Source organism: Macrobrachium nipponense, chromosome 20 (genome assembly GCF_015104395.2).
Source record: "Macrobrachium nipponense isolate FS-2020 chromosome 20, ASM1510439v2, whole genome shotgun sequence".
Taxonomy (NCBI): domain Eukaryota; kingdom Metazoa; phylum Arthropoda; class Malacostraca; order Decapoda; family Palaemonidae; genus Macrobrachium; species Macrobrachium nipponense.
In genome coordinates, this window is record NC_061089.1 from 13,546,409 (window position 1) to 13,570,255 (window position 23,847).

General features: G+C 39.6%; 1 protein-coding gene across 5 annotated transcripts in view; it reads left to right on the top strand.

Moving 5' to 3' along the window:
* The window catches only part of LOC135221897 (protein ABHD18-like), an 80,623-nt gene extending 57,006 nt beyond the window's left edge, over positions 1 to 23,617 (top strand). For 3 of the 5 annotated variants that reach the window (XM_064259907.1, XM_064259897.1, XM_064259878.1), the window contains exons 8-10: positions 958 to 1,571; positions 11,265 to 11,378; positions 15,170 to 23,617. In XM_064259907.1, coding sequence (XP_064115977.1) covers positions 958 to 1,571; positions 11,265 to 11,378; positions 15,170 to 15,242 — 801 coding nt within the window. In that variant the 3' untranslated portion in view covers positions 15,243 to 23,617. The remainder of the gene's footprint in view (positions 1 to 957; positions 1,572 to 11,264; positions 11,379 to 15,169) is intronic. The other 2 variants (XR_010316119.1, XR_010316120.1) reach the window with 2 other exon arrangements.
* Positions 23,618 to 23,847: the final 230 nt, after the last annotated feature.

The following is a 23,847-nucleotide window of genomic DNA, read 5'->3' on the forward strand; positions in this document are numbered from 1 at the left end:
TGTATTTTGCTTTGGCACTTCATTCCCATTGTATATTTCAATGTACGTACTAATGCTGGCAGGGATGATGAGCCCTGAAACTCTTTCATGTCATTCATGGATAAGGCCCATTTGCAGTGCTGTTGTATTGACCAAGTGTGTACTTTACCCATAATTAAGCAGCTATAGAACAGTGATGTAATTTTGGGCAGTGTATTTAGAAGCATTGTTCACCCTCTTCAGGCAATTTGTCAGGTTTGCTCATTGTGCCATGACTGAGAGTTAAATTGCCAGTCTTTGGATGAGGCTTCCTCAAATATCATGTCACCTACTGCTGCTGGATCTTCTTGCCCTCTTAGTAGACCTTTGTCTTTATCTCCTGTTGCTTAGCCATTTTGCCTACCATCTGCCTCTCCTTCCCTAGCAAAAACCTGACAGTCTTCATCCATCTCCATATTTGGGATCTTGGATGATGTTATCTTTGCTAGACTACAGTCTCAAGTCATGACTGCTCTTCAGGGACATTTCCATGCTGTTGTTAACTTGAAGGTTCAAGAGTTAGCAGCTGTCTCTGGTGTTGCTACTTGCTGTCTTGTTTAATCATTGCTTACCCCTTATTGAAAATATGAAGTTGTTTTTTTAACAGATTGTGTTAGGACCATGGTTATTTTTGGTATTTTATATATTTTCATGGTTGTTGGATTCTCATCAATACTATTTTACTGAAGCAGTTATATCAATTGAGCTACTGCCATTGTTTCATAACAAACCATTTACACCAGCCAACATTTACAGTCTTAGTTGCCTACATGGTGCATGAAAGTGTTTCATTATTGTTTTGTATGCTATGAAACTGAGTTTATTTTGAAAATGTCTAATTTTGTAAGACAGTCTGTTGTAGTCAAAAGCAGAGGAATGTGCAGTACGTAGTGTAGCAGTAATAATACCTCATTAAAGTTATGTACATTTACTCCACAGCATTTTTCTGTATATCATGAAGTTGGCCAGAAGTTTGCTCGAGATTTCCCCAAGAGTTTAGCACATGTGGAAAACCTCATGAAAGAGAGTAAGGTTGAAAAAAGAGACACCAGTAAAGAACCCTCTGATACTGGAAGAAATGTTGAACATAATGCCAGAAATAACCAAAGAACAGGAATGAGTGACATATCTATGAATACAAATTCTGAAGAAAAAGTACAAAGAATTTCAGGTGAGACTGAAAAATCAGGCAGCTTAAATATACCCCTGCCAGGAATAAACATTTTACAGAATTTTGGGTTGGTAAAGTCAAAAGTCAGTAAAAGTCAGATGTACAATTCAGAGAGGAAAAACATTCTCCTTGGTTATGGAAAAGCCAAGAGTAACATAACAAAGAAAAGTTGTCATGAATTTACACCAGTTGGTATAAGGCCAAAGGATGCTGCAAATATGAAACCAGTGAAATTTGATCCATATATTAAGGTGAAAGATACACTGACCTGGGAAGCTGTCCAATTCATGAGAGGTGTTATGGATGAATGTACTCATCTAGGCAACTTCAGTGTGCCAGTTGACCCTTCATTGATTATCATTGTTGCTGCTAAAAAAGATGGGTAACTATTTTTTATCATTATTCTGCTATTCCTGTAGAACTTGTTTTACCATTTTGTTGTTTTTAATGTAGATTTCTGAGATATATAATTTATATTGGAAATTTGTTTGGTTTGTGCATCAGTTAGTTTATATGGGAAAAGTAGTTATGTATAAATATCTTTGTTTTGAGCTCTTATAAAAGTTCCCAAGTTACTCAAACAGGCTTGGTATACTGGATGTGCATGGCAAATTCCTCCACAGTCTATTTTACCTTGCTTTACCTTTATTTCTTTTGAAGTTCCTATAGCATCTTTGTCACTTCTATGCATTACTTGTAGGTCATCACCTATTTTCTCTTACTACCCGTGTCACTGAATTCTTGGGATCAGTTTTTTTATTTTGATTTTTTAAAAGTTTTTTAGGGGCTAAGGTCATTACTTTCTATTTTCTTTGGCCTCATTTTGTAGTTAGGTATTTTTCCCATGAAGTATTTTTTGTAGGAGGGAAGATCAAAGTGAATTTCCAATTGTTTTGATATTGATTATTTCTGGTTACTTACACTCTTTGGTGTGTAGAGTCATTTTTTTTACAGTACTTTTATTTTCCTTGAGCACCATTTTGTAGTTAGGCATTTTTCTCCAAAGCATTTGGTGTGGGTGAGGGGACCAAATTGAACTTCTAATTGTCATGTCTTTTTATTCCTTGAGTGATTGTGATTACCTTTTAGGTACCTAGGTTCTTTAACGTGTAGATTATTTTTCCTTATGTGTTAAAGGCTACCATTATTTTTTTTTCTTGTTTCCTTTCCTTAGTGGTCATCTCCAATTTCTTTTTTTCCTCCCTTCAGAACTCCATCCCCAAATGACCCTATATGTTTTCTATATGTGGCAGGGCTCATACATGATGATGCTTTTGAAACACCAGTAAGGATTAATATCCTTCCTGTACGTTAATTTACCACAGACCTAACCAGGCATCCTTTCACTTAGGCTAATTAGGTTAGTTATTGTTTGTTGAGGTTCATATTATATACTTGTAGCCTAATCTTTCCTATATACAAATCATACAATTTACCCACCTGTTCACCTTCCTCGGTCCCAGTATAATCCAGCTTAAGACTAAACAACAATACAACCAGACTTACAACCCACAAATTTCTACTTGAAAGAGAGCTCTCATAGCTAACACCACAACAAATCAGCCTCGTCCATTCATCTTCCAGTTTTTGTCTACATTTTGGCCACCCCGCCGCCGCTGTCTTGTGGTCTATGACGTCATTACACAATACAAGACAACTTCAATACATTCCCAAGACATCCTATAAAATTAAACACCTGTTTCCCATACACTGAACAATGCCCACACGTCAGTACAGAAAACAAAAACAAAACAATTCTGACCAAACTTTAAAACTGATATATAATCACATACACCGTAAGAGGTTTGCCATTAGTATATTACAGACTAGTGATTGGGTTAGTAAATAACTTTCAATAACTTATTTTCATTTTTCTATCTTTTACTAGGTGTTCCTTGAATCCATCAACTGGAAATCTACCATCTTACTTGTTAGCCCTACTTGGTGGATAGCATTCCACTTTTAGTGGATACTTATCCTGTAGAGTTTTATTTGTGTGTGCGACTGTCATACATGTCATGCTACAGTATATTTTTGAAACATCTTGATGAGCATTAGTAGATTAAAGGATTTAGTAAGAATTAGTAATGTAGACTCCCTGTTTACATTCAGTTTTTGTACATGAACTTCCCTGCCAGATATATACTTAGCTTAGGTCTCTGACGTCACGACAGAAAATTCAAAACTCGCGGCACACGCTACAGGTAGGTCAGGTGATCTACCTTACCCGCCGCTGGGTGGCGGATGTAAGAACCAGTCCCCCTTTCTTGTCAGATTATTTTCTGTCGCCGGCTGGACAACACCTGTTGTTCAGTCCTTACGATAGTTAAATTCTTTCTCGTTGCCGACGATTTGGATTTTGGTGAAGTACCCTTTGTTTGTTGGCTTGGCATACGCTTTTTGGATTGTTATTTGGATTTTTCTTTTGGATTTCTCTTAGAATATATAATCATGGATGATTCTGAAGTTAAGAAACCTAGTTTATTTAGGGTTTGTTCAGTGAAGGAATGTAAAGTTAGGCTTCCTAAAGCTGCATTAGATCCTCACTCTGTATGTACGTCTTGTAGAGGGAATGAATGCTCTTTTATTAACCCTTGCAAAGAGTGTGAGAATTTGGATGAGGATGGTTGGAAGGCTCTTTCTTCTTATGTGAGAAAGTTAGAGAAGGATAGGGCACGCAAGGCTTCTTCAAGTAGCTCTAGTAGATCGAGGGTGAGTGAAGTTGACGCTGAGAATCCTGTAGTAGAAGTAGTTCCTTCTCCGGTTTCAGCCCCTGCGCCCAGCTTTGAACCCGAAGATTCGTTTTCGGAAGTTGCTTCCGGGAGAGCCTCGATCAGGAGTAAGGAGAGCCTCGCTCGCTCTCGACAAGGTAAGAGTGATGATAGTGCAAGTGATCAGTGCAGTGCCCCTAGTGCAGTGGAGGGTGGGTCTGACCGGCTCACTAACGCTTCCAGGCCTAGACCTCTTCCAGACTCCCAGACCCAGTGGAGGAGGAAAGTCGAAAGCCGCAGGAAGGTTAGGGAGAACCCCCACCGGTCAGGCGTCCCCTCGGCAGATCCTGTTGCTCGTTCCCAGGCTGCCTTGGATCGAACCAAGAAGGATTTATTGCGCCAGTGCTTCTCGTCATCTTCGTCGCCTTCTCCTAAGCGTAGATGGAGCGCCTCGGAGTCGTCTCGCCCTCTCAAGAGGCCCTGGAAAGCTCCTTGCGCCCTTCCTTCCAGCCCCGAATCCTTCGCGGAAGAACCAGAAGTGGAACGCAAGAGAGCCAAGATTTTGTCTGTTTACGCTTCTCCTGTTCGGTCTCGGACTTCGTCTCCTGTAGAGGAGTTTAAGAGGTCTCCTGCGCGTATCCTGGCGGGTTTGCAGGCGCAGATTGCGGCTTTAGCGGAGTCTATTGCCGGGACTTCTCATCGTCGGAAGGACGCCTCACTTCCGGTGAAGAAGTCTAAGAACGTTCCTTCTGCTAGATCTCCTCTGGCTAGAGAAGTTTTTGAGCCTTGTAGCAGGAAGTCAGAAGTGCAGGCTGAAGCTCGGGATCATTCTCCGAGTAGGCTCTCCTCTCTCCCCAGCAAGAGTTGTGAGCATGTCAGGCGTAAGGAGCCTGACAGGCTCTCTCCTCAGGATTTCCGCTCCTCTTCAGTTAGGCGTCAAGAGCTTGACAGACGTCAAGAGCCTCGTTTTCGTCAGGAGCGAAGGAAGAGTTCTTCGCCTGGTGGCCACTCTCCTTTTGACGGACGCTCGGAGCCTAGTAGGCGCCAAGAGCCTAGTAGGCGCCAAGAGCCTTGTAGGCGGCAATGGAAGCATTCTTCTCCGTTGGATCACTCCCGATTGGATAGGCGCTCAGAGCCTTGTAAGCGCCGCGCTTCTGACAGGGAATCCTCTGTGGATGTTTTCTCTCCCCGTGGCAGGCGTCAAGAGCCTGGTAGGGGTTTTGAGCCTGATAGGCACCAAGAGCCTGGCAGGCGTATTGAGGATGGCAGGCGCCAAGAGCCTAGCAGGCGCAGAGAGCCTGATAGGCGCTCTCCCTTATCCAGACGCTCTTCTGTGGATATAGACTTTGTTTCCGACAGGCGAGCTTCCACTAGTAGGCGCTCCCCAAGTAGGCGCTCTCCTAGCAGCCGCTCCCCAAGTAGGCGCTCTCCTAGGAAGCGCTCTCCAAGTAGGCGCTCTCCTGGTAGGCGCTCTCCTGGTAGGAGTTCTCCTAGTAGGCGCTCTCTTTGTAGGCGCTCTCTTTGTAGGCGCTCCCCATGTAAGCGTTCTCCCAGTGGATTTTCTCCCAAGTAGGCGCTCTCCGAACAGGCGCTCTCCAAGGATTAGCTCTCCTCCGTCCGGCAGTAGAACTTCTAAACGTCATTCTTCGGAAGAATTTATTGGGGATTCTGAGGAAGATTTGCCCAAGGATGCTTCGGTTTCTTCATATAAGAGACTGACCGACCTCCTCTTGCAAGATTTTGGGGAGTCTCTTTCGGCCGTTGCTCCTCCGTCTCCTCCGTCCTTATTTTCAACGACCAATACGGCTAAGAAGTCTTCAGTCGTTAAGATGAAGCCGACAGTGTCGATGAAGAAGGCTCTTAAGAACTTTGACGACTGGTTGGTATCAAAAGAAGAGAAAGGCAAGACCGTTTTTTCTTTTCCCCCGTCCAAACTGACGGGTAAGATGGGGTTCTGGTACGAGTCAGGAGAGCCCTTGGGTCTGACTCTTCCCTCTTCAGCAGACTCGGACTTCTCTTCGTTGGTTGATTCCGCACGTCGCTCGGCGCTGAATTCTGCGAAGACGACGTGGGGTATGAGCGAGTTGGATCACCTTCTGAAGGGAATGTTCCGAGTCTTAGAAGTTTTTAACTTTCTTGACTGGACCCTTGGAGTCTTGGCTAAGAGGACTCAAGAGCAAGACACTCTTTCACCTGAAGACCTTCACTCAGTTCTGTCTTGTATGGACAAGGCAGTGAGAGACGGTTCCGGGGAGATTGCTTCACTTTTTGGTGCAGGAGTAGTAAAGAAGAGGGCCGTTTTCTGCTCTTTTCTTACCAAGGCGGTTTCTCACGCACAGAGAGCTTCCTTGTTGTATTCCCAACTTTCTCCGCAACTCTTCCCGAAGAAGATAATTAATGACATCTCCAGCTCGTTGTCAGCAAAAGCGACGCAGGATATGCTGGCTCGCTCTGCTAGAATCCCAAAACCTTCGTTCCAACAGAAGACGAAGAAGGAGACTCAGAGTAGGCAAGAACCCTTTCGAGGAGGCCCTTCGTCTCGCTCTTCGTCCTCCAGAGGTTCGAGACCACCTAGAAGAGGAAGGACCTTCTCTCGGTCTATTAGGGCCAAGAAGTTGTTCGTGTGTCCTCCAGACAACTGTGGGTGCCAGACTTCTGAACTTGCAGATGTCTGGGCACGAAAGGGGGCGGACAACTGGTCCCTCGCTATCATCAAGAGGGGATACCTCATTCCCTTTATCTCGAGACCACCTTTGACCACCACTCCAAGGGAACTGGTGGCCAAATACAAAGACCCACTAATGAATGAAGCCCTCGCTCTAGCAGTAGAGCTGATGTTAGAGAAAGAGGCAATAGAGATGGTTCAGGACCCTCTTTCCGCGGGGTTCTACAACCGTCTGTTCCTAGTTCCCAAGAACTCAGGAGGATGGAGGCCGGTTCTGGACGTGAGCGCCCTGAATGTCTTTGTGAAGAAGAGGAAGTTCGCTATGGAGACGACTTCATCAGTCTTAGCAGCTCTTCGTCCCGGGGACTGGATGGTGTCACTGGACCTTCAGGACGCTTACTTCCATGTGCCGATCCATCCTTCTTCTCGCAAATTTCTCAGATTCATGTGGGGAGGGAACGTTTTTCAGTTCAGGGCCTTATGCTTCGGCCTTTCCACGGCCCCCCAAGTATTCACAGGGCTGATGAAGAACGTTGCTCAGTGGCTTCATCTCGAGGGAGTGAGGATTTCCCTATACTTGGATGATTGGCTTATCAGGGCCAAATCCAAGGAGAAATGTCTGGAGGACTTACGATTGACGTTGAATCTAGCAGCTTCTCTGGGTTTGCTAGTGAATTTCGAGAAGTCACAGCTAATCCCCAGTCAAGAGCGTATCTATCTGGGGATTCTGATGGCTTCTCAGGTTTTTCGGGCGTATCCGTCCCCAGAGAGGATAACCCGAGGTTCGGAGAAGGTAGCAATCTTTCTAGAGAAAGATGTATGCACAGCGAGGGAGTGGATGAGTTCTGTAGGGGACACTCTCCTCGCTGGAGCAATTCGTTTCTCTAGGAAGGTTGCACCTCAGACCCCTACAGTTCTTCCTGACGAGGAACTGGAATCGAAGATCTCAAGGTCTGGACTTTGCGTTCAAGATTTCGCAAGAGATAAAGGAGGATCTACGCTGGTGGCTAGACCCTCTTCTGTTCAAGGAAGGCCTTTCCTTGCAGGTTCGGAACCCCAGCCTAGTGTTATATGCAGACGCTTCGGACATAGGTTGGGGAGCTACTCTCGGGTCGAGAGAAGTGTCAGGCACCTGGATGGGGGATCAGGTGTCCTGGCACATCAACAAGAAAGAGCTAACAGCGATTTGGTTAGCTCTCAAAACCTTCGAACCCCTCGTAAAGGGAAAATCAGTTCAGATCAACTCGGACAACACCACAGCCCTGGCTTACATTCGGAAACAGGGGGGGACTCACTCTTTCTCCCTGTACGAGACAGCGAGATCGCTCCTCCTGTGGTCAGAGGAAAGGAAGATAAGTCTTCTCACCAGGTTCGTACAGGGAGAAAGAAATGTCAGAGCGGATCTGCTAAGCAGAAGGAATCAAGTCCTTCCCTCAGAGTGGACTCTGCACTCGGACGTATGCCAGGAGCTGTGGAGGACGTGGGGCAGGCCCCATCTCGATCTCTTTGCGACCTCCAGGAATGCGAGGATAGATCTATACTGCTCCCCTATTGCGGACCCAAGAGCAGTGGCAATAGATGCATTCCTGATGGATTGGAAAAACCTGGATCTTTACGCGTTCCCGCCTTTCAAGATTCTAGGGGAAACGTTAAGGAAGTTCGCAGCTTCAGAGGGAGCAAGGATGACTTTGATAGCTCCGTTCTGGCCCGCCCACGACTGGTTCACAGAGGTACTGGAATGGCTGGTGGATGTTCCAAGATCCCTACCACTAAGAGTCGATCTGCTCAAACAGCCCCACTTCGACAGGTTTCACAAAAACCTCCCCGCTCTCAGTCTGACTGGATTCAGACTATCAAGAGTCTCGTCAGAGCTAAGGGCTTTTCGGCAAAGTCTGCAAGGGCTATTGCCAATGCACGTAGACCTTCCACATCTAGAGTCTACCAGTCGAAGTGGGATGTTTTTCGACGTTGGTGCAGGACTCATAAAGTTTCCTCCTCCAGTACCTCTGTGACTCAGATAGCAGATTTCCTTATCTTCCTGAGGGAAAAATGCGGGTTAGTAGTCTCCACCATCAAGGGATACAGGAGCATGCTTTCCTCAGTTTTTCGTCATAGAGGATTAAACATATCCGAAGACAAGGACCTCCATGATTTAATCATATCTTTTGAGACGGTTAAAAGAACCTCCTCCTTAGTTCCTAGCTGGAATTTAGATGTCGTGCTGCTCTTCCTGAGGTCCTCAAGGTTCGAACCTCCTCATACAGCTTCGTTCAGAGACCTTTCGATGAAGACTCTTTTTCTCTGTGCGTTAGCTTCAGCGAAGAGGGTCAGCGAGCTGCAGGCTCTAGAAGGTGAGGTAGGTTTCCAAGGAGGCTCCGCGGTTTGCTCTTTTCTTCCAGCTTTCCTAGCCAAAAATGAAAACCCTTCTTCACCGTGGCCCAGGAGCTTCGAAATTAAAAGCTTATCTTCCTTAGTTGGGACAGAAGAGGAGAGATCTCTTTGCCCGGTGAGAAGCCTGAAATTTTATCTTCAGAGGAAGAGAAGACTTGCTGCTAATGAGAGCAATCTCTGGTGCTCTGTAAGGGACCCCAGTAGGCCCTTATCTAAAAATGCCCTCTCATTCTTTATCAGGAATGTTATTAGAGAAGCCCACACTTCTTGCAATCAGCAACAGTTTAGTCTTCTGAAAGTCAAGGCGCACGAAGTACGGGCCATCGCGACGTCTTTGGCTTTCAAGAGGAATATGTCATTGCAAAACCTCATGAAGGCCACTTTTTGGAGGTGTGAATCAGTCTTCTCCAATCACTACCTAAAAGACGTATCGATTACGTATGAAAAGTGTTTTGGGCTAGGCCCTCACGTATCGGTGGATTCAGTGCTGGGGCAGGGAGCTGAAACACATCCTTTTTAATCTTTTTCCCTGTTAGTTTTAATTTTGAGTTTTTGGTTGTACGAAGGAGGTTGCAAGAGGCAGCTCCTTCTTTCGTATACTAATATTAGTATTTGGTTAGGTGATCGGTTGTGCTTGAGGCTCCTTGCAATTGGTAGTGATAGGCTCTGGCATGTAAGCGGGTTGATCCCCATTGACCAGACCCTGCTTGGATTCTGCCAAGTAAGTGGACTCAGTTCCCATTGGTAGACCCAAAGAGTTCTTCAGCCATAGGTCACGCCCTCGCTGAGACTCTTTAGGCAACGCAGACTAATAGGCAGTAACTATGAAGTCTTCTGCCTAAATCAGGTAAGAACCAGAGGTTTATATTTTTTATTCCTTTAACATGTGTTGTCCCCACTTTCTAGGTGAGTATGTGTCTCTTTCCCTCCACCAAGGGTGTCAATCAGCTAAGTATATATCTGGCAGGGAAGTTCATGTACAAAAATGATATTGTTAGTATACAATAAAGTTTTGTACATACTTACCTGGCAGATATATACGATTGATGGCCCACCCAACCTCCCCTCAGGAGACAGGTGGAAGAAAATAATCTGACAAGAAAGGGGGACTGGTTCTTACATCCGCCACCCAGCGGCGGGTAAGGTAGATCACCTGACCTACCTGTAGCGTGTGCCGCGAGTTTTGAATTTTCTGTCGTGACGTCAGAGACCTAAGCTAAGTATATATCTGCCAGGTAAGTATGTACAAAACTTTATTGTATACTAACAATATCATGTTTCTGAGAAAAGTGGCCATTGTTAAGTTGATTATAATTTCTATACAAATCCATTACTCTTAGTTGAGCCTTTCATGCATCTGTGTGGAATCTAGGCACTCCAAAACCAGTAGAAAAAGAAAGGAACCTTCATGCTTTTACCCAGTAGCCTGTTTAGATTAAAAGTTAGGGGATTTTATAATAAAAAATTTATTTTGTTTCAAAGAATGACATTGTTTCCATGTGGCCCCATTACTTTTAAAAAATAGGCTTCATTGCTGGGTATACGGGAGGTCGTTGAGCTGCAATATTGTAGAGAAACAATAATGTGAAGTAGCCAGTTCAGCATTCAGAAGGTAAAAGATTTGGAGATCATAACTGAAAAGTAGTGGGATCAGAAAGTAGGTAGGCATAATGCATTGGATAAATCCGTCTGACAGGATGCCCATGTGATGACTAGGATTAGGATGAATCTCCTAAATGTAGGTCCAGCAAGGAGGATGGACGAGCTTGACCTTCTGCAAAGACCCAGACTAGGGAGACAGAATCCAAGAACATCAGGGTGAGGTCTCTACCTTTGACAAACAAATTTTTGCTAGACTTCATTTCATTCTGACAAATCATTATTATTAGAAGATCAGTGAAAAAAAATTTCAAACTGCAAAATGTTTTTCAGAACACTCAAGTTTCAAAAGTACAGGATTGAAAGACAGCCTTGAAAACTGCTGAACAGGGGAAATTGATGTTATGTACCCCTAAAGGCAAAGGGCAAACACATGAAGTTTGGGGGTCCTGGGGAAAACTTGATGGTTCTTATTTTTTGCCTCAGGCTTTTAAAGTGTATGGACTTCATGCAGATACATGAGAGTCTCAATTAAGAGTAAATGGTTTAGAATGAAAAAATTAAGACTTGTTGCCTTTTAATTTATTTCCAGTAATTTGTATCAGAGATCTATTTAAGAAACAGCATTTTCCATATGTAAAAGAGTTGTGCAGTTAGAAATGTTGATTACTCTTCTATACCAATGTTTATTTATATCATCTTGTTTTAGGTACATGCCTCGTGATGGTATAATTCCCCTCACGGAAATTTGGCCTGGTTGTGAATTGCGTACACTGCAAACTGGACATGTTACTGCATATCTCTTCAATCATCAGGTGTTCAGGTGAATAAATAAGAAATTAGCACAGTAGTTTTTGTTGTGGATTTTTAGGGGTCAATCAGAGTCCATATTGCTTTTTAACAAAAGCTTAATGTATACTATTTATTTTTTGTAGGAAGTTGCTAGAGCAGGCTAGACCTTGTTTTTCAGTCTTGAAGTCAGGCTGTCGTATCGTTTGCTATTTGCACATGTATATGACTGGCTTGTAATTTCATGTAGTACTATTCTCAACTTTTCTTCCATCACTTTTTCTCTGTTGTTATCCTGTCCTGGATGCTGTACTAGTGTTGTTTTTACTTTCCATGTATAGATCACAATTTAGTGTCTTTCTTTATTGTTGTCAAGTCAAATTCAATTACAGGCGGCCCTCGGTTAGCGGCAGGGGTTCCGTTCCTGGCCACCGACGCCAAGCGATTTTCGACGCTGAGCGATTTTAAAGCCTACGGCCGCCGCACACCTTCTTTCGAAACTCTAGACCAGTCAAAGGCGCCGTAATCCCACAACGGCGCAATAAGTAAAATTATATTTATGCAGTATAGTACTATAGAATTTACTGTACAGTACATGTGGGTGTCTAGAGTATGTAAAGATATAATAAAGTTTATACAGTGTACAGGTAGCTGTAGTGTTCAGGTTACGATCATTAGTCTTACGATAGTCCGATTTTATGAGAGATCAAATTACAATGGCCTAACTTTATCCATCTTCTAGTTACATAAGTTCAATAACAGCAAAAGAGAATGATGAAAGTATGGTTTTAACGCTATACTAGTTTCGTGAACGTGTACAGCCATGAACAACCGAACGAGAAACGACTTTTTTTTTTTTTCTAAGTACAACCGAACTGGATAACATCTGTTTGGCTTGTATTTCGATCATCGTACTACAGTGCAACATTGCCGTATTTGTTATAAATGGCGTTATGTATAGAATAGAACTGAGATATCTTAATGTAATAACTTTATTCGCTATAGATCAGAGATCAATATAGATTAAAGATCAATTGGGAAATATACCGTTAAATTTAAACCTAGTTATAACTGAAGCTGAGAAAACTGTTCAAGCTGCTAATGACTATTATCGTACATCGGCAACAAGGATAGAACTGCAGTAAACGTCTGCCATCACACACAACTTTAGATAAAATTGGGATAAAATCATTTTAATCAAATCTACTGCACTTGAAAGAACACATTTTACTGTTGGTTTCACGCCGATATAAGATAAATAACGTAAAGTTCGTATTACGATGATATAAAGGATTATTGCGAACGGAATCACGTAATTTTTTACGCAATAAACATGCCGCCAACGTAATCTGTTAACGAAAAAAATAGTTGTTCACATTCACAACGAGACATATTCAATAAATATTTCCACCTAAAAACACGCTGTATAAGGAAAAATAACTTTGTCTCATATAAGTCAAGTATATATATATTCGTTTATGCTAACTAGAAGCAAGAGCATTCGCTCAGAATTGCGTTATGGTGAAACAAACTCGTATTCATCAGCTGATTTCAAACCACAACATTGGCCGCTCCGCGGAATATGGGCTTAAGTTTGCCGTAGTTTTAAAATACAATATGAGAATACATACAATATTCTTGGATACAGTGAAATAATGTATAACTTTTTAAAGGATTTATGGAAAAATGCATAATTAATAAAGTAACACAATGCTTTTTTCGGAACTGGCGGACAAGAACGAACTTGAAAAACCATCCCCTGACAACGTGGAGCGTAGTTACAAAGGCTGCCTTAATTTGTATCTTATTTCTGTACAAAAATGAAAATACCTTCACGTAATATATTTTCATACACATTTCAAACATAAAAGCATAAACATTTGAAAAATTGACACATCGATCGCTAAATTTGCACTCTTTTTAACTCTATATTTTCGGAAGAGCGGCAGACGGCGGCATACAAGAACGAACATGAAAAAACATCGTAGTCGATAACTTGAAGGGGAGTTTCAAAAGCTGCCTTTTTATCATATTTCTGCACAGAAATAAAAATACCCTATTCGTAATACATTTTCATACACATTTTAAACATAAAAGCATAAACATTTATAAAATCGACACATCGATCGCTAATTTGCACTTTTTTCAAATCGATATTATCGGAAGAGCGGCAGGCGGCGGCTTACAAGAAAGAACATGAAAAAACATCGTATTTGATAACGTGAAGGGCAGTTTCAAAAGCTGCCTTTGTATCATATTTCTGTACAGAAATAAAAATGCCTTTCACGTAATATATTTTCATACACATTTTAAACAAAAGCATGAACATTTATAAATCGACACATCCATAGCTAAATTTGCACTTATGTAACTTGATATTTTCGGCATAGAACAGCGTCAGAGGCATATATTTTACCCTAATACCTACGTAATAACTCTCCATAAAATTTGTTAATATAATTTGCATAACCTTTATGGTCTGAACGGCATTTCTACAAATGTATGAACTCGTTAGACAACGGCGCTAGCGGCGCTGTTAACTGAAATTTGTGCCGTAAAGATACCTTTAAAATGCCTTATTTTTTTAATGAATATTTTTGACGACCGCCGTAAAACCGATTCGCCGTTGAGTGATTGCGCCGTTAACTGCGGGCCGCCTGTACCTTTTGTGTCAATAGTTGTAGAATACATGTAAATTTTTTAATGTTTGCGAACAGGGTTGTGCTTCCTTGTGGAGTATTCAAGTGATATTCACTGATTATATGGTGGATTATGTTTCCCCAGCCAGTAAAAACTACAGTAATCTCTCCTGTTTCCATATAAGTAGTATATCCAAAACCCTGTTGGATAATGGAAGTTTCCAGATATGATGAAAAAACTACTGATGTAGATCAGCAACTTTGTACCCTTACTTGCCCTACCTTGCCAGTACAACATAACTGTATACACAACATTTGCTCATAAACAACACTAACCTGATCATAAACAACACAAAATACACTGTACTGTACAGGACTGTACAAAAAAATCAAAATCAAACTGCTTACATGGGCCAGACTTGAAAAAATCTTTTGTTTTTTATTTATAAGGAATAGCCCAGAGAGAGAAAGAGAGGTAAACAAAGACAGCGACATGTTGCATATGTATCATACACATGCACACACATCTACTTACACACATGCTGATTTTATATTTTCTTCTGTATTTTGGTAGCTCTACATTAAAATCTAATAAACATTTTATTCATGTGTTGGCTTTTTAAAGATGTATTACAGCAATATTATTTAATTTGTGTGACATACAAAAATTTATGAAAGCTTCACACTATCCCAAACACATTGTAAACTACTAGAGCTTAGACTGGGCTCTATTTATTGATAAACTCAATTATAATGGTACTACATATATGCATTCTTGGATGGTGAGGACCAATAGTTTTCTTTCCACAAACGATCTAGGCAAGAAATGAGTCAGATTGATTCATGAAAGAATGGATTGTGAAAGTGAAGGAAATTTTCTAAGGCAACTGGGAAAAATAAGAAATAGAATAAAGAGAATAAAGCTACAAGAAAACACCCACATAACAGAAAAGTACAAGAAACCACCAGTAAATAAAATAAATATGATTAAATTTTCTTTGTCACAATATAGAAGAATTTGCATTGAAAAAACAAAGATAAAGAAGAAAAGGCTATGGGAGTTTATATAATTTTGTGTGGGGATGTGACCTTTCCTGAGGAAGGCCATACAAAGTGTGTAAATGTACAAGGCAGGATAATTATTTATGTGAATAGTCACATGTTTTTCAATGTGATTTTTTTTCAGACAAGCCATTCGGGACTCCTTCCAGCGTGTTATTGACAAGTACTACACTTCAGACATCTCTGCCCATGGTTAAGATGATCCGTTGGATAAAAATGTCATGATTTGGAGCAGGAAACATGCGTGTCATTAATAGTAAGAATTTCGTTTGGAATTTTTTTATTGTAACAAAAACAATTTTTATGTAATTTGCAAGTTTATTTGATATTGCTTTATTAGCAGTTACATTGTACAAAACTATTGATATATGTTGAAGACATCTGCCTTACCTTTCATAGCTATATACGTAACTGATATAAGCAGTCCTAAAGCTATTTAATAACACTGCCATTGCTTGCTGTAGGCTGTGATGCAAGGAAATGAACTTCAGAACCATTAATATCAGTTTAATCTCTGAAGACAGCAGATAATTGGTAGTATTTATTGCTTGATTCAGCTGAGCTTTTGAAACGTAGCTATCTTTTACGCAAAGTTTGGCTCAATATGGATTACTTGTACATTCTTGTAAAGTTAGCATAATTTTGTTTTTATTCTTAGTTTGCTTTTAAGTAGTGTGCATCATGAACATATAAAGTATGTAAAGTGATGTACATAAAGACATGGTATTGTGTAAACAGAAACAAATGAAGTGAATCTTCCTAAGAATCATTTGAAATAGGATTAGTGTCTCGGACAGCTTTAACAACTGTCAAGTAAGGTTTTGGGATCATCACTGTACAGTTGCTCAGTATTATTTTGGATAGATGTTTAATTAGGTTTCCATATGACACAGGATCAAAAACCGTAAAATTTTTGGGCTTAATATTTGCTGCACAAAAGCATAAACAACATACATAAAAGGCTAAAAGCAAAGCAAGAATGCATAAAACCTTGAAAGAAATCTCATACAGTGTGAAGCATTAAGAGATCGACTATAGTAACTACATGAAGCAACTTTACTATTAGTAGTGTAATGGATATGTCACATTTTTTATATGAATCAGCATCTGACTTTATTATTGATTACTGAGGATCTGTGCTGGTACTTTTAGGGTTCCGTATACAGCGGAACCTCATTTTTTGTGCATAATCCGTTCCAGAATGTCTCACGAAGTCCGAAATATATGAAATCTGAAACAATATTCCCATAAGGAATAATGTAAATTCAATTAATGTGTTCCAGACACCCAAAAATATTTTTTAAAAATTACAAATTTTTAATCAATTTGTGTTTTTCATAACTACAGACCTGAGGCCTTAACAGGATAATCTTCTAGCGCCATCTGGAAATTCAGTAAAGTCATTAAAAAAGTTGTGTGATGCAAGGACTATTGGCATCTACCTGCTCATGGGGCATTTGGTAGTTCCCACAAGGACCTGGGCATCCCGTGATCTCATCGGTTACTTTCTTACCACCTTTAAAAGAGGACGTGATTACTTTTAGGGAATAAGCACAGTTTTACGTACAGAAAACAAAGAAATAAATGACTGGTGAAATGGGTAGATAAACATTTAATATCACTCTTACATTTATGTATGACTTGTTTAGCATATGGGAGACAGAGAGGAGGGGAGAGGGAGGAGGAGAGGTTATTGTTTGGAAGGGGAATCCCCCGCCAGAAGACTTCATGTATCAAGGACCTATCTGGGGTTACTTTTCCTCTTCGTTTTTTACTAGCACTGTCCGGAGTTGCTTCCTCTCTTCGATTTTACGGGCACTATTTGTAGTGACTTCCCCTCTTCGTGTTTACTGGCACTAGGACCAGCGTGAGTCACTGGACCCCTGTCGAACAACAAAACTGTCCAGAGACATATATTTCTGATGTCTCTTTAAAATTCGTGGAAAGTGAAACAAGGCATTGTCATTGAACATGTTGGAAACATGGATTACATCATCCTTGTTGGGATGATAATTCTCCATAAAATTTTTTACATCACTCCACTTTGCAAACATGTCCTTAATCACTGAAGTAGGCATATTATATACACCCATTTGCTTTTTTAATTTTTCAAACCAGTCTCTCTTGGCCTTAAGTTCACTAACAGCAGCACCTGTTGTTAGCATTTTTTTATGAGATTGGCATGCAACATCCTTACCTCTACACAAATTATAGCTACCAACACACTGCTACAAGTTCTTTCTGAAATTCTATAGGGTTTTTCACCTTTGTTACAGAAGGGCTGGCACTTGGAACTTTCTTTGGCCCCATAATGGCTTATTTAGCAATTGGACTGGAATAAAAGCACAAAAAAGCACAAAAAAACACCGAACATAAATGCAGAATGGGTCACAAGAGAACATGGGATACTTTGTTTGGGTGCTTGGTACAGGACCTGGTCACAAGGTGGGCCCTTGGAAGGAGCGTTTTCAGGTGTGTGAAATCCGAGGATATGTATGAAACTTGAGTCCAGATTTCATTGAAAAAAAAAGTCTACGAAAACCAGGGCGTACGAAATCTGAGGTTTGACTGTATGCATATATCCTCACAAATTAGAAGTTGTATAATTCCAACTGTGATGAAATAAGCCTATTTGATTTCAATGACATCATAAATAAACCATCCTCCATCCTTTTGAGGCGTATAATCATCTCAGTCAAGTTCTGAATAATAGGATTAAAACTCCTCCAGTATTAGAACTTCCTCCTCCTTAGACTACTTGAAAGTTCTAAGCATGTACCCATCTTCACTATTTATTGAAAGATTATGCATATACTCCAGAAAATCGTAAATGACTCATAATAGACTGTTTAAAACATTATGCAATTTATACATATTCTCATAATAGACTGTTTAAAACATTATGCAATTTATACATATTGATAGAAACTTCAGTCAGGTGAGGAATTTGATGCCATGTTATCTAGATGAGTTTTTTGCAATAAGGAAGTAAAATAACAATTGCTTTCACAGAAACTTAGGATTTTCAGCAACTCCAGGAACCCCTGAAAACCTGAGGAGGAAGTGAAATAACCCTACTGATGGCTTGAATATTGGATATTATCCACTATCTTCATTATTTTGTATATAATAAGAGAACATTTGTGATGAAGCTGTCAAGTCATCACTGAAGACTTAAGAATGTGCTGAATAAACAATCACATCCGTATCTCTGACTATTAAAACAAGGAAATATATTTGTGTATATTGCCAATATTTGGAACTCATAACCACATTGCCACTAATAGATTTTTAGTTGCCATTATATGATTATTCTGGCACCTGGTCCCCCCGGTTAATACGGTATTATTCGCTCAAGGGCGAGGGTATCAGAAGGCGCCACCTTCCTCATTGTTGCCAAGTTTGTAATCAAAATGGGCCTGCTTGCTTCCCAACTTGTATTACTTTTGGTATTTTGCTGCTGTGGAGATTAGTTTCTGTTTCTGTCAACCTCTTTAATGTAAATTAATTGGTCTTATATTTCTTTAGCCCCTCATGAGGAAGGGGTTGCAGCCTGGAGGTTCTTTGCACCATCTCTTCAGCTTCACAACATTACTTTTCAGCTAAAATTGACAAAGAAATATTTCAACTGATATAACAACGAGAAATGAAACCTGTCAAAACATCTCTAAAACAAGTTTTGGGCAACTGCACATAACTGTATACAGCACTTTATTTAGTATTAATACATTGTGATGAAAAGTATTCTTCTTTAGGTAATGTGTAAATGTGCGGGTGTCAAGATAATTGAATTCAATTAAAAGTTATTTTTAAAATATTTTTTTTATAGTATTCCTCAAGAGTTTTCAGTTACTCAGGATGTACAAATGCTTGTTCAGAAGATTAAGGAAGATTTCTGCAACATGGTGAAATGTTAACCTCTCTTTTGGAAGCTTATGTATTAGTGTTCCTGTGTATATACTTGTTCGTATTGATGCCATTAAGGTTTTTAGCTGTTCTATTACCAAGAATCTAAACCACTAATTTCTAAGGATTCAAGCTGCTCCTACACCTAGGATCCAAGCCACTCCAATACAGTACCGAGGATCTGAGCCACTACAGCACCAAAGATTCAAGTTTCTATATCAAAGGTATGAACTGTTCCAAAACCAATGGTCAAAGCTAAACAAGTACCAAGGATCCAGGTTGTCTCAAACCAAAGGTACTGAGTGTATCCAGGACCAAGGATTTAGGCTACCCCTATACCAAGGACCCAAAAATTACATTGCCAAGGTCTGATCCACCAATGCTAAGATTCTAAGCCACTTAAGTACTAAAGGTCTAAGTTACCTCAGCTGGGAGGATCCGAGTCCTCTGGTACCAGAGATTCAAGCAGCTCCAGTATTTTAGATGTGACCTACTCTAATACAATCAACTCGAGCACCAAATACCAGAAATGCGCTTAACAAGGTTCCACATCAAGGTTTCACTTCTCTAGGATTTAGGAACCAAGTGGCTCAGAGAAGCAGTCACAACTATACTCTGTTTTTTTTCATCTGTCCATCCGCCTGTGGTGTTTTCGTATGGTAACACTGCGTCCCGGGCTTTAGATAGTTACGCTATTTGTAAGTTTTAGGTAAATAAAACGATATCTGGGTGTACATTTGCAACTGAAAAGTGTTTTAATAATTTACTGTATGCAAATTACACCGTTAATATTCGAAATAGGATATTATTATAATCGTTGAATGTAAGCTGAATGTAACTATCTAAAGCCCGGGACGCAGTGTTACCATACAAAAACACCACAGGCGGATGGACAGATGAAAAAAAACAGAGTATAGTTAGTTACCCTGTCTCAATAAAGGTGATAGTAACTTTGACAAGTAAACCTTCCTTGGGTCAGTTCTTGGCTAGCTTGATTTTTTTTCATCTTCCTAATTCTGTTCTTTAAAGGGGAGAGTGGTACCACAAACCCCAATGCGGTAAGAGTTTGGGGTGCCCTGACATAACATGTTTTCATGACCATGCAATTTAAGTGAGATGTTTTTTTGGAAATTTGAGGTTTTTATTTTAGTGAAGCATAAGATGCCTCAGAGGAAGATGTAGCAGTCAAACCTAAGTTGCCATTGAAGACAAAACTCCTCTCTCACTTTTGACCTGTTTATCAAAGTAGTACATGATGTTGTATCCAGGATTCCAGTTGGGGTTAGCAGAAGCTATGGCAAAATTTTTCTTTCCTTTCATCTCTTCTCTTTGAATTTGAGAACGCAAATTCAAAGATGAGCTTTCCAATAATTTGGTGCACATACTTTGCTACTTACTGATCTGTTTGTTAAGCCCCCTTCCTCATGAGGTGCAAGTGCCTGACAGGCACCTCTGATACAAATGTTTTGGGGAAAGGGGGCAGCCTTTAGCATGATGAGCGGGGAAAGCACAAGCAAACTATCAGAATGCCTTTGCCTGTTGTTGAGCCAAACACATGAGGTCTATATGAACCTGTGGAGTGTGGACCATCCATCTGTCAGATTCCATTTCTCGCGACTTGGGCATACTTTCGGCTTTAACCTCCACTGCTCCTTAGGCCATGCCCGGCATTCCGTGCAGCGATTCGTAATAGAACAAAAACTCGAATGACACCTACTGCATGTGATGTGAGGGTTGGTTGCTGCCGAAGCCAAAAAACGAGAACACGGAAAACCAGGATCTCCGGGGCACATATGCTCACGCTGAGAAGGAGCAGAAGCAGCCATAATACCAGGCAAACACACACACACACACACACTAAAAGAAACGAAACAGGCAATGAACCGGGAAAAGGCCAAGAGAGGTTAACACAACTCTCCCCCAGACGGTCAAAGAAAAGACTTGACGCGTTGTTGTAGGTGAATGGTTTTCGACCATTCTTCACCCGATCTACGCATGCGTTGCCAGATATCACAAGATTCCTTGCTTTCATCTGCTTTTTAACCGGATCCAGCTGGGCGCTAGAAATTATCCTATTGTTAAGACCGAAGGTTTGTAGCTATGAAAAATACAAATCGTCTTAGAAAATTAGTCATTTTTACTGTAAGCCATGTTGCTGTGCAGGAGTCAGTTCTGCCGACCACCTACTTAGGCAGCTGTGCAACTTACTAATCAAGCAATAACTTGCCATTTCTTGGTCTGCCATGTGAACACAAAATGGGAGCCGATGGTAGTGGCCACTGGGCACAAGGAATTCCTTGTCTGGTAATGCTGCTATAGAAGCAAGGCATATGTGTTCAGTGGGCAGTAGTACATATCAGGCACTTAACCTTGTGTGGACAGGACGTTGGAAAAAAAAAAAAAAAATCAGGTGTCTGAGGAGACATGAAGACCACAAATTTTGGCATATATTGTACAAGTGATTGGTCTTTACAAAAAAGTAACTAGAAGTTTTCATAAAGTATTTGGTAGTAGAGTTTGGGAGATATAGTAATTTTATCCAACCTTATGTAAATTGTTATTGGAATTTATAGTAGATTTATGTTATTTAAATTTTTGTATTGCAATAAAGTTTATTTTGTATACAGTAATAACTTACAATTGTTTGGATTAGGCAAGTTGATTTTAGTCAATTTGATTTTAATAAGATGTATTACCAACATATTTAAACTATGTACAGTGCTTTTTATGTTTGTTTTGATGACCATTTTAAAAATCAATTGATTAAAGTGCCAAATATTTTTATATAGTTAATCTTTTTATGTTCTGTTTTTATGTAGTATTTTTTAATATTGATTATTGTATGGAAGCACTATAATGAAGTTTAACTTAGAAAGTTTCTTTATTTACAAAGTTTGTTGTAATGTGGTTAGCTATAAAAGTAATAGTGCATAAAATTTTAATAATTGCCAGTGTACCATCCATGTGGAAGGGTTACAGCATTAGCAAATTATTCAATCCTTTAAAAATGGATTAGTTAATATGAACAACAGATGATTTGACATAACATATTGCATGTTAAACAGTCTGATAGCTGTCTGCTTCATCAGTTTATTTTACATGAAAATAACAATGTAATGAAAGTTACAAAAAACACTCACAGAGTGGGTCTATTCAGAAACTTTCATGATGCCTTTCTCATAAACAGAAGTTACCTTTATGGATACAAAGCAGAATAACTATGCATATTAAATTATTTTATAATAGTTTTGAGGCATACAGCATGTCTTTATTATTATGGTAGTCTCTTCATGCTATAATAGATGCAGGATTAGTCCATACTTTCGTATGTACTAAGATTCATGTGTTTGGTTTTGTTATCACATAAGTGCATGTTGGTAATAAATACATACTGTAATTGACAGAGTGTAAGATGCATCATCATCTAAGTAGGAAATATTTAAGGAAAAAGTTTTTAGTGTACAGATAAACAATATTCCTTCTGAAATTCTAAAAACTGACAACCAAATGCTCTGAAAACTGAAATTTTTTTTAAACAAACTTATAAATTTATAGAAGGTTATCTATAAATTATGTTTCCCATTGCAACTAATGGGAATGAGGCCGTCATTAGTATTGTCAGCTATTCTGTGGCTATGGTGATGTCCGTAAAACTCAGTCAGCTGATTTTTTGAGAATGTAAATATTACCAGAATGCAAATGGCACATGATCACAAATTTTATGTTTTATATTATGATAGTAATTTTATGATATGCATGATGCTGTTTATGCCAATGTTTTGTGTGAAATAGTAAGTTGTTGCTGTTCATAATAAATACTAATGAATTATTAGAGAAGTGTATCTGATACACTATCAAAATTGGTCCATTCAGTTTTTATACACCTTGTTATAAGATCAATAGAAGGAAAGTGAATTAGAGATGTGTTCATATTATAGCAAATAGAATATAAAGGGAAAGGATGGCTGGTGAAGTTAGGTAGAAAATCTTTTGTTAGTTGTTGACCTGTAGTTTTTCTTGAAGCATTAACTTCTGAATACCAAGCAATATAATTTACTAACAAACAGTGCATTTGCAGTTCAATGTTGATGTTTGATTTTTTTTAACATTATCGATTTAGTCACCTCTGATCCTCTGTAGGTGAATTACATTACCAGTGACTTTCAGCTTGTGGGGTTTGTGTTAAACTTGTCAGTTATTTACATAAAAAAGGGAAATAATACTAGACTGTACAGTAATGCATGACAATTACATGTTGGCTTATGCTCTAGTTTTTACAGATGGGAGGGTGTGTTGTAGTGTGTATGGACATGCTTATTGAACTTACAAATGTCTAACTCTTATGACTGTAAGATGTCATGGTTTTCTAACTTTTATATGTAAATGTTATTTACATTAAAAAGAGCATTTATAGGGTTCAAATATGTTAACTAGTAATGTTGTCAGCTATAAACCATCTTCAATATTTATTGGGGACAGTTTTTAAATAAAAATTTCAGTAAAATTAGTATTTAAATTACATTAGATTCAAATTACATGTTTAATGTTTTGTTTTCTAGTCTGGTGAATCATGTAATTATGGTACTAGAGTATCAATGCAGTGAATATTGCATTTTGAGTTTCAATGTGTTTTTGTATTTTTGTGGTATTAAAAGTTAATTGTAAATTTGTAATATCATTGATGGTAATGTGGTAATTCTTAAATCCTACTTCAATAGCAGCAGTATTACAGGGCTTAGAGTAATGTACCTATTAGCCTCAAAAATCGGAAGAACAAATCTCGAAGTTCCGTACAGTACAGGGGCTTTCAGGTAAGCATAAAACTTTTGGGAGGAAACAATATGCTAGATATCTAAGGAACAGGCCTTGACTATTATTTGTGGTTCTTTTCTGTGT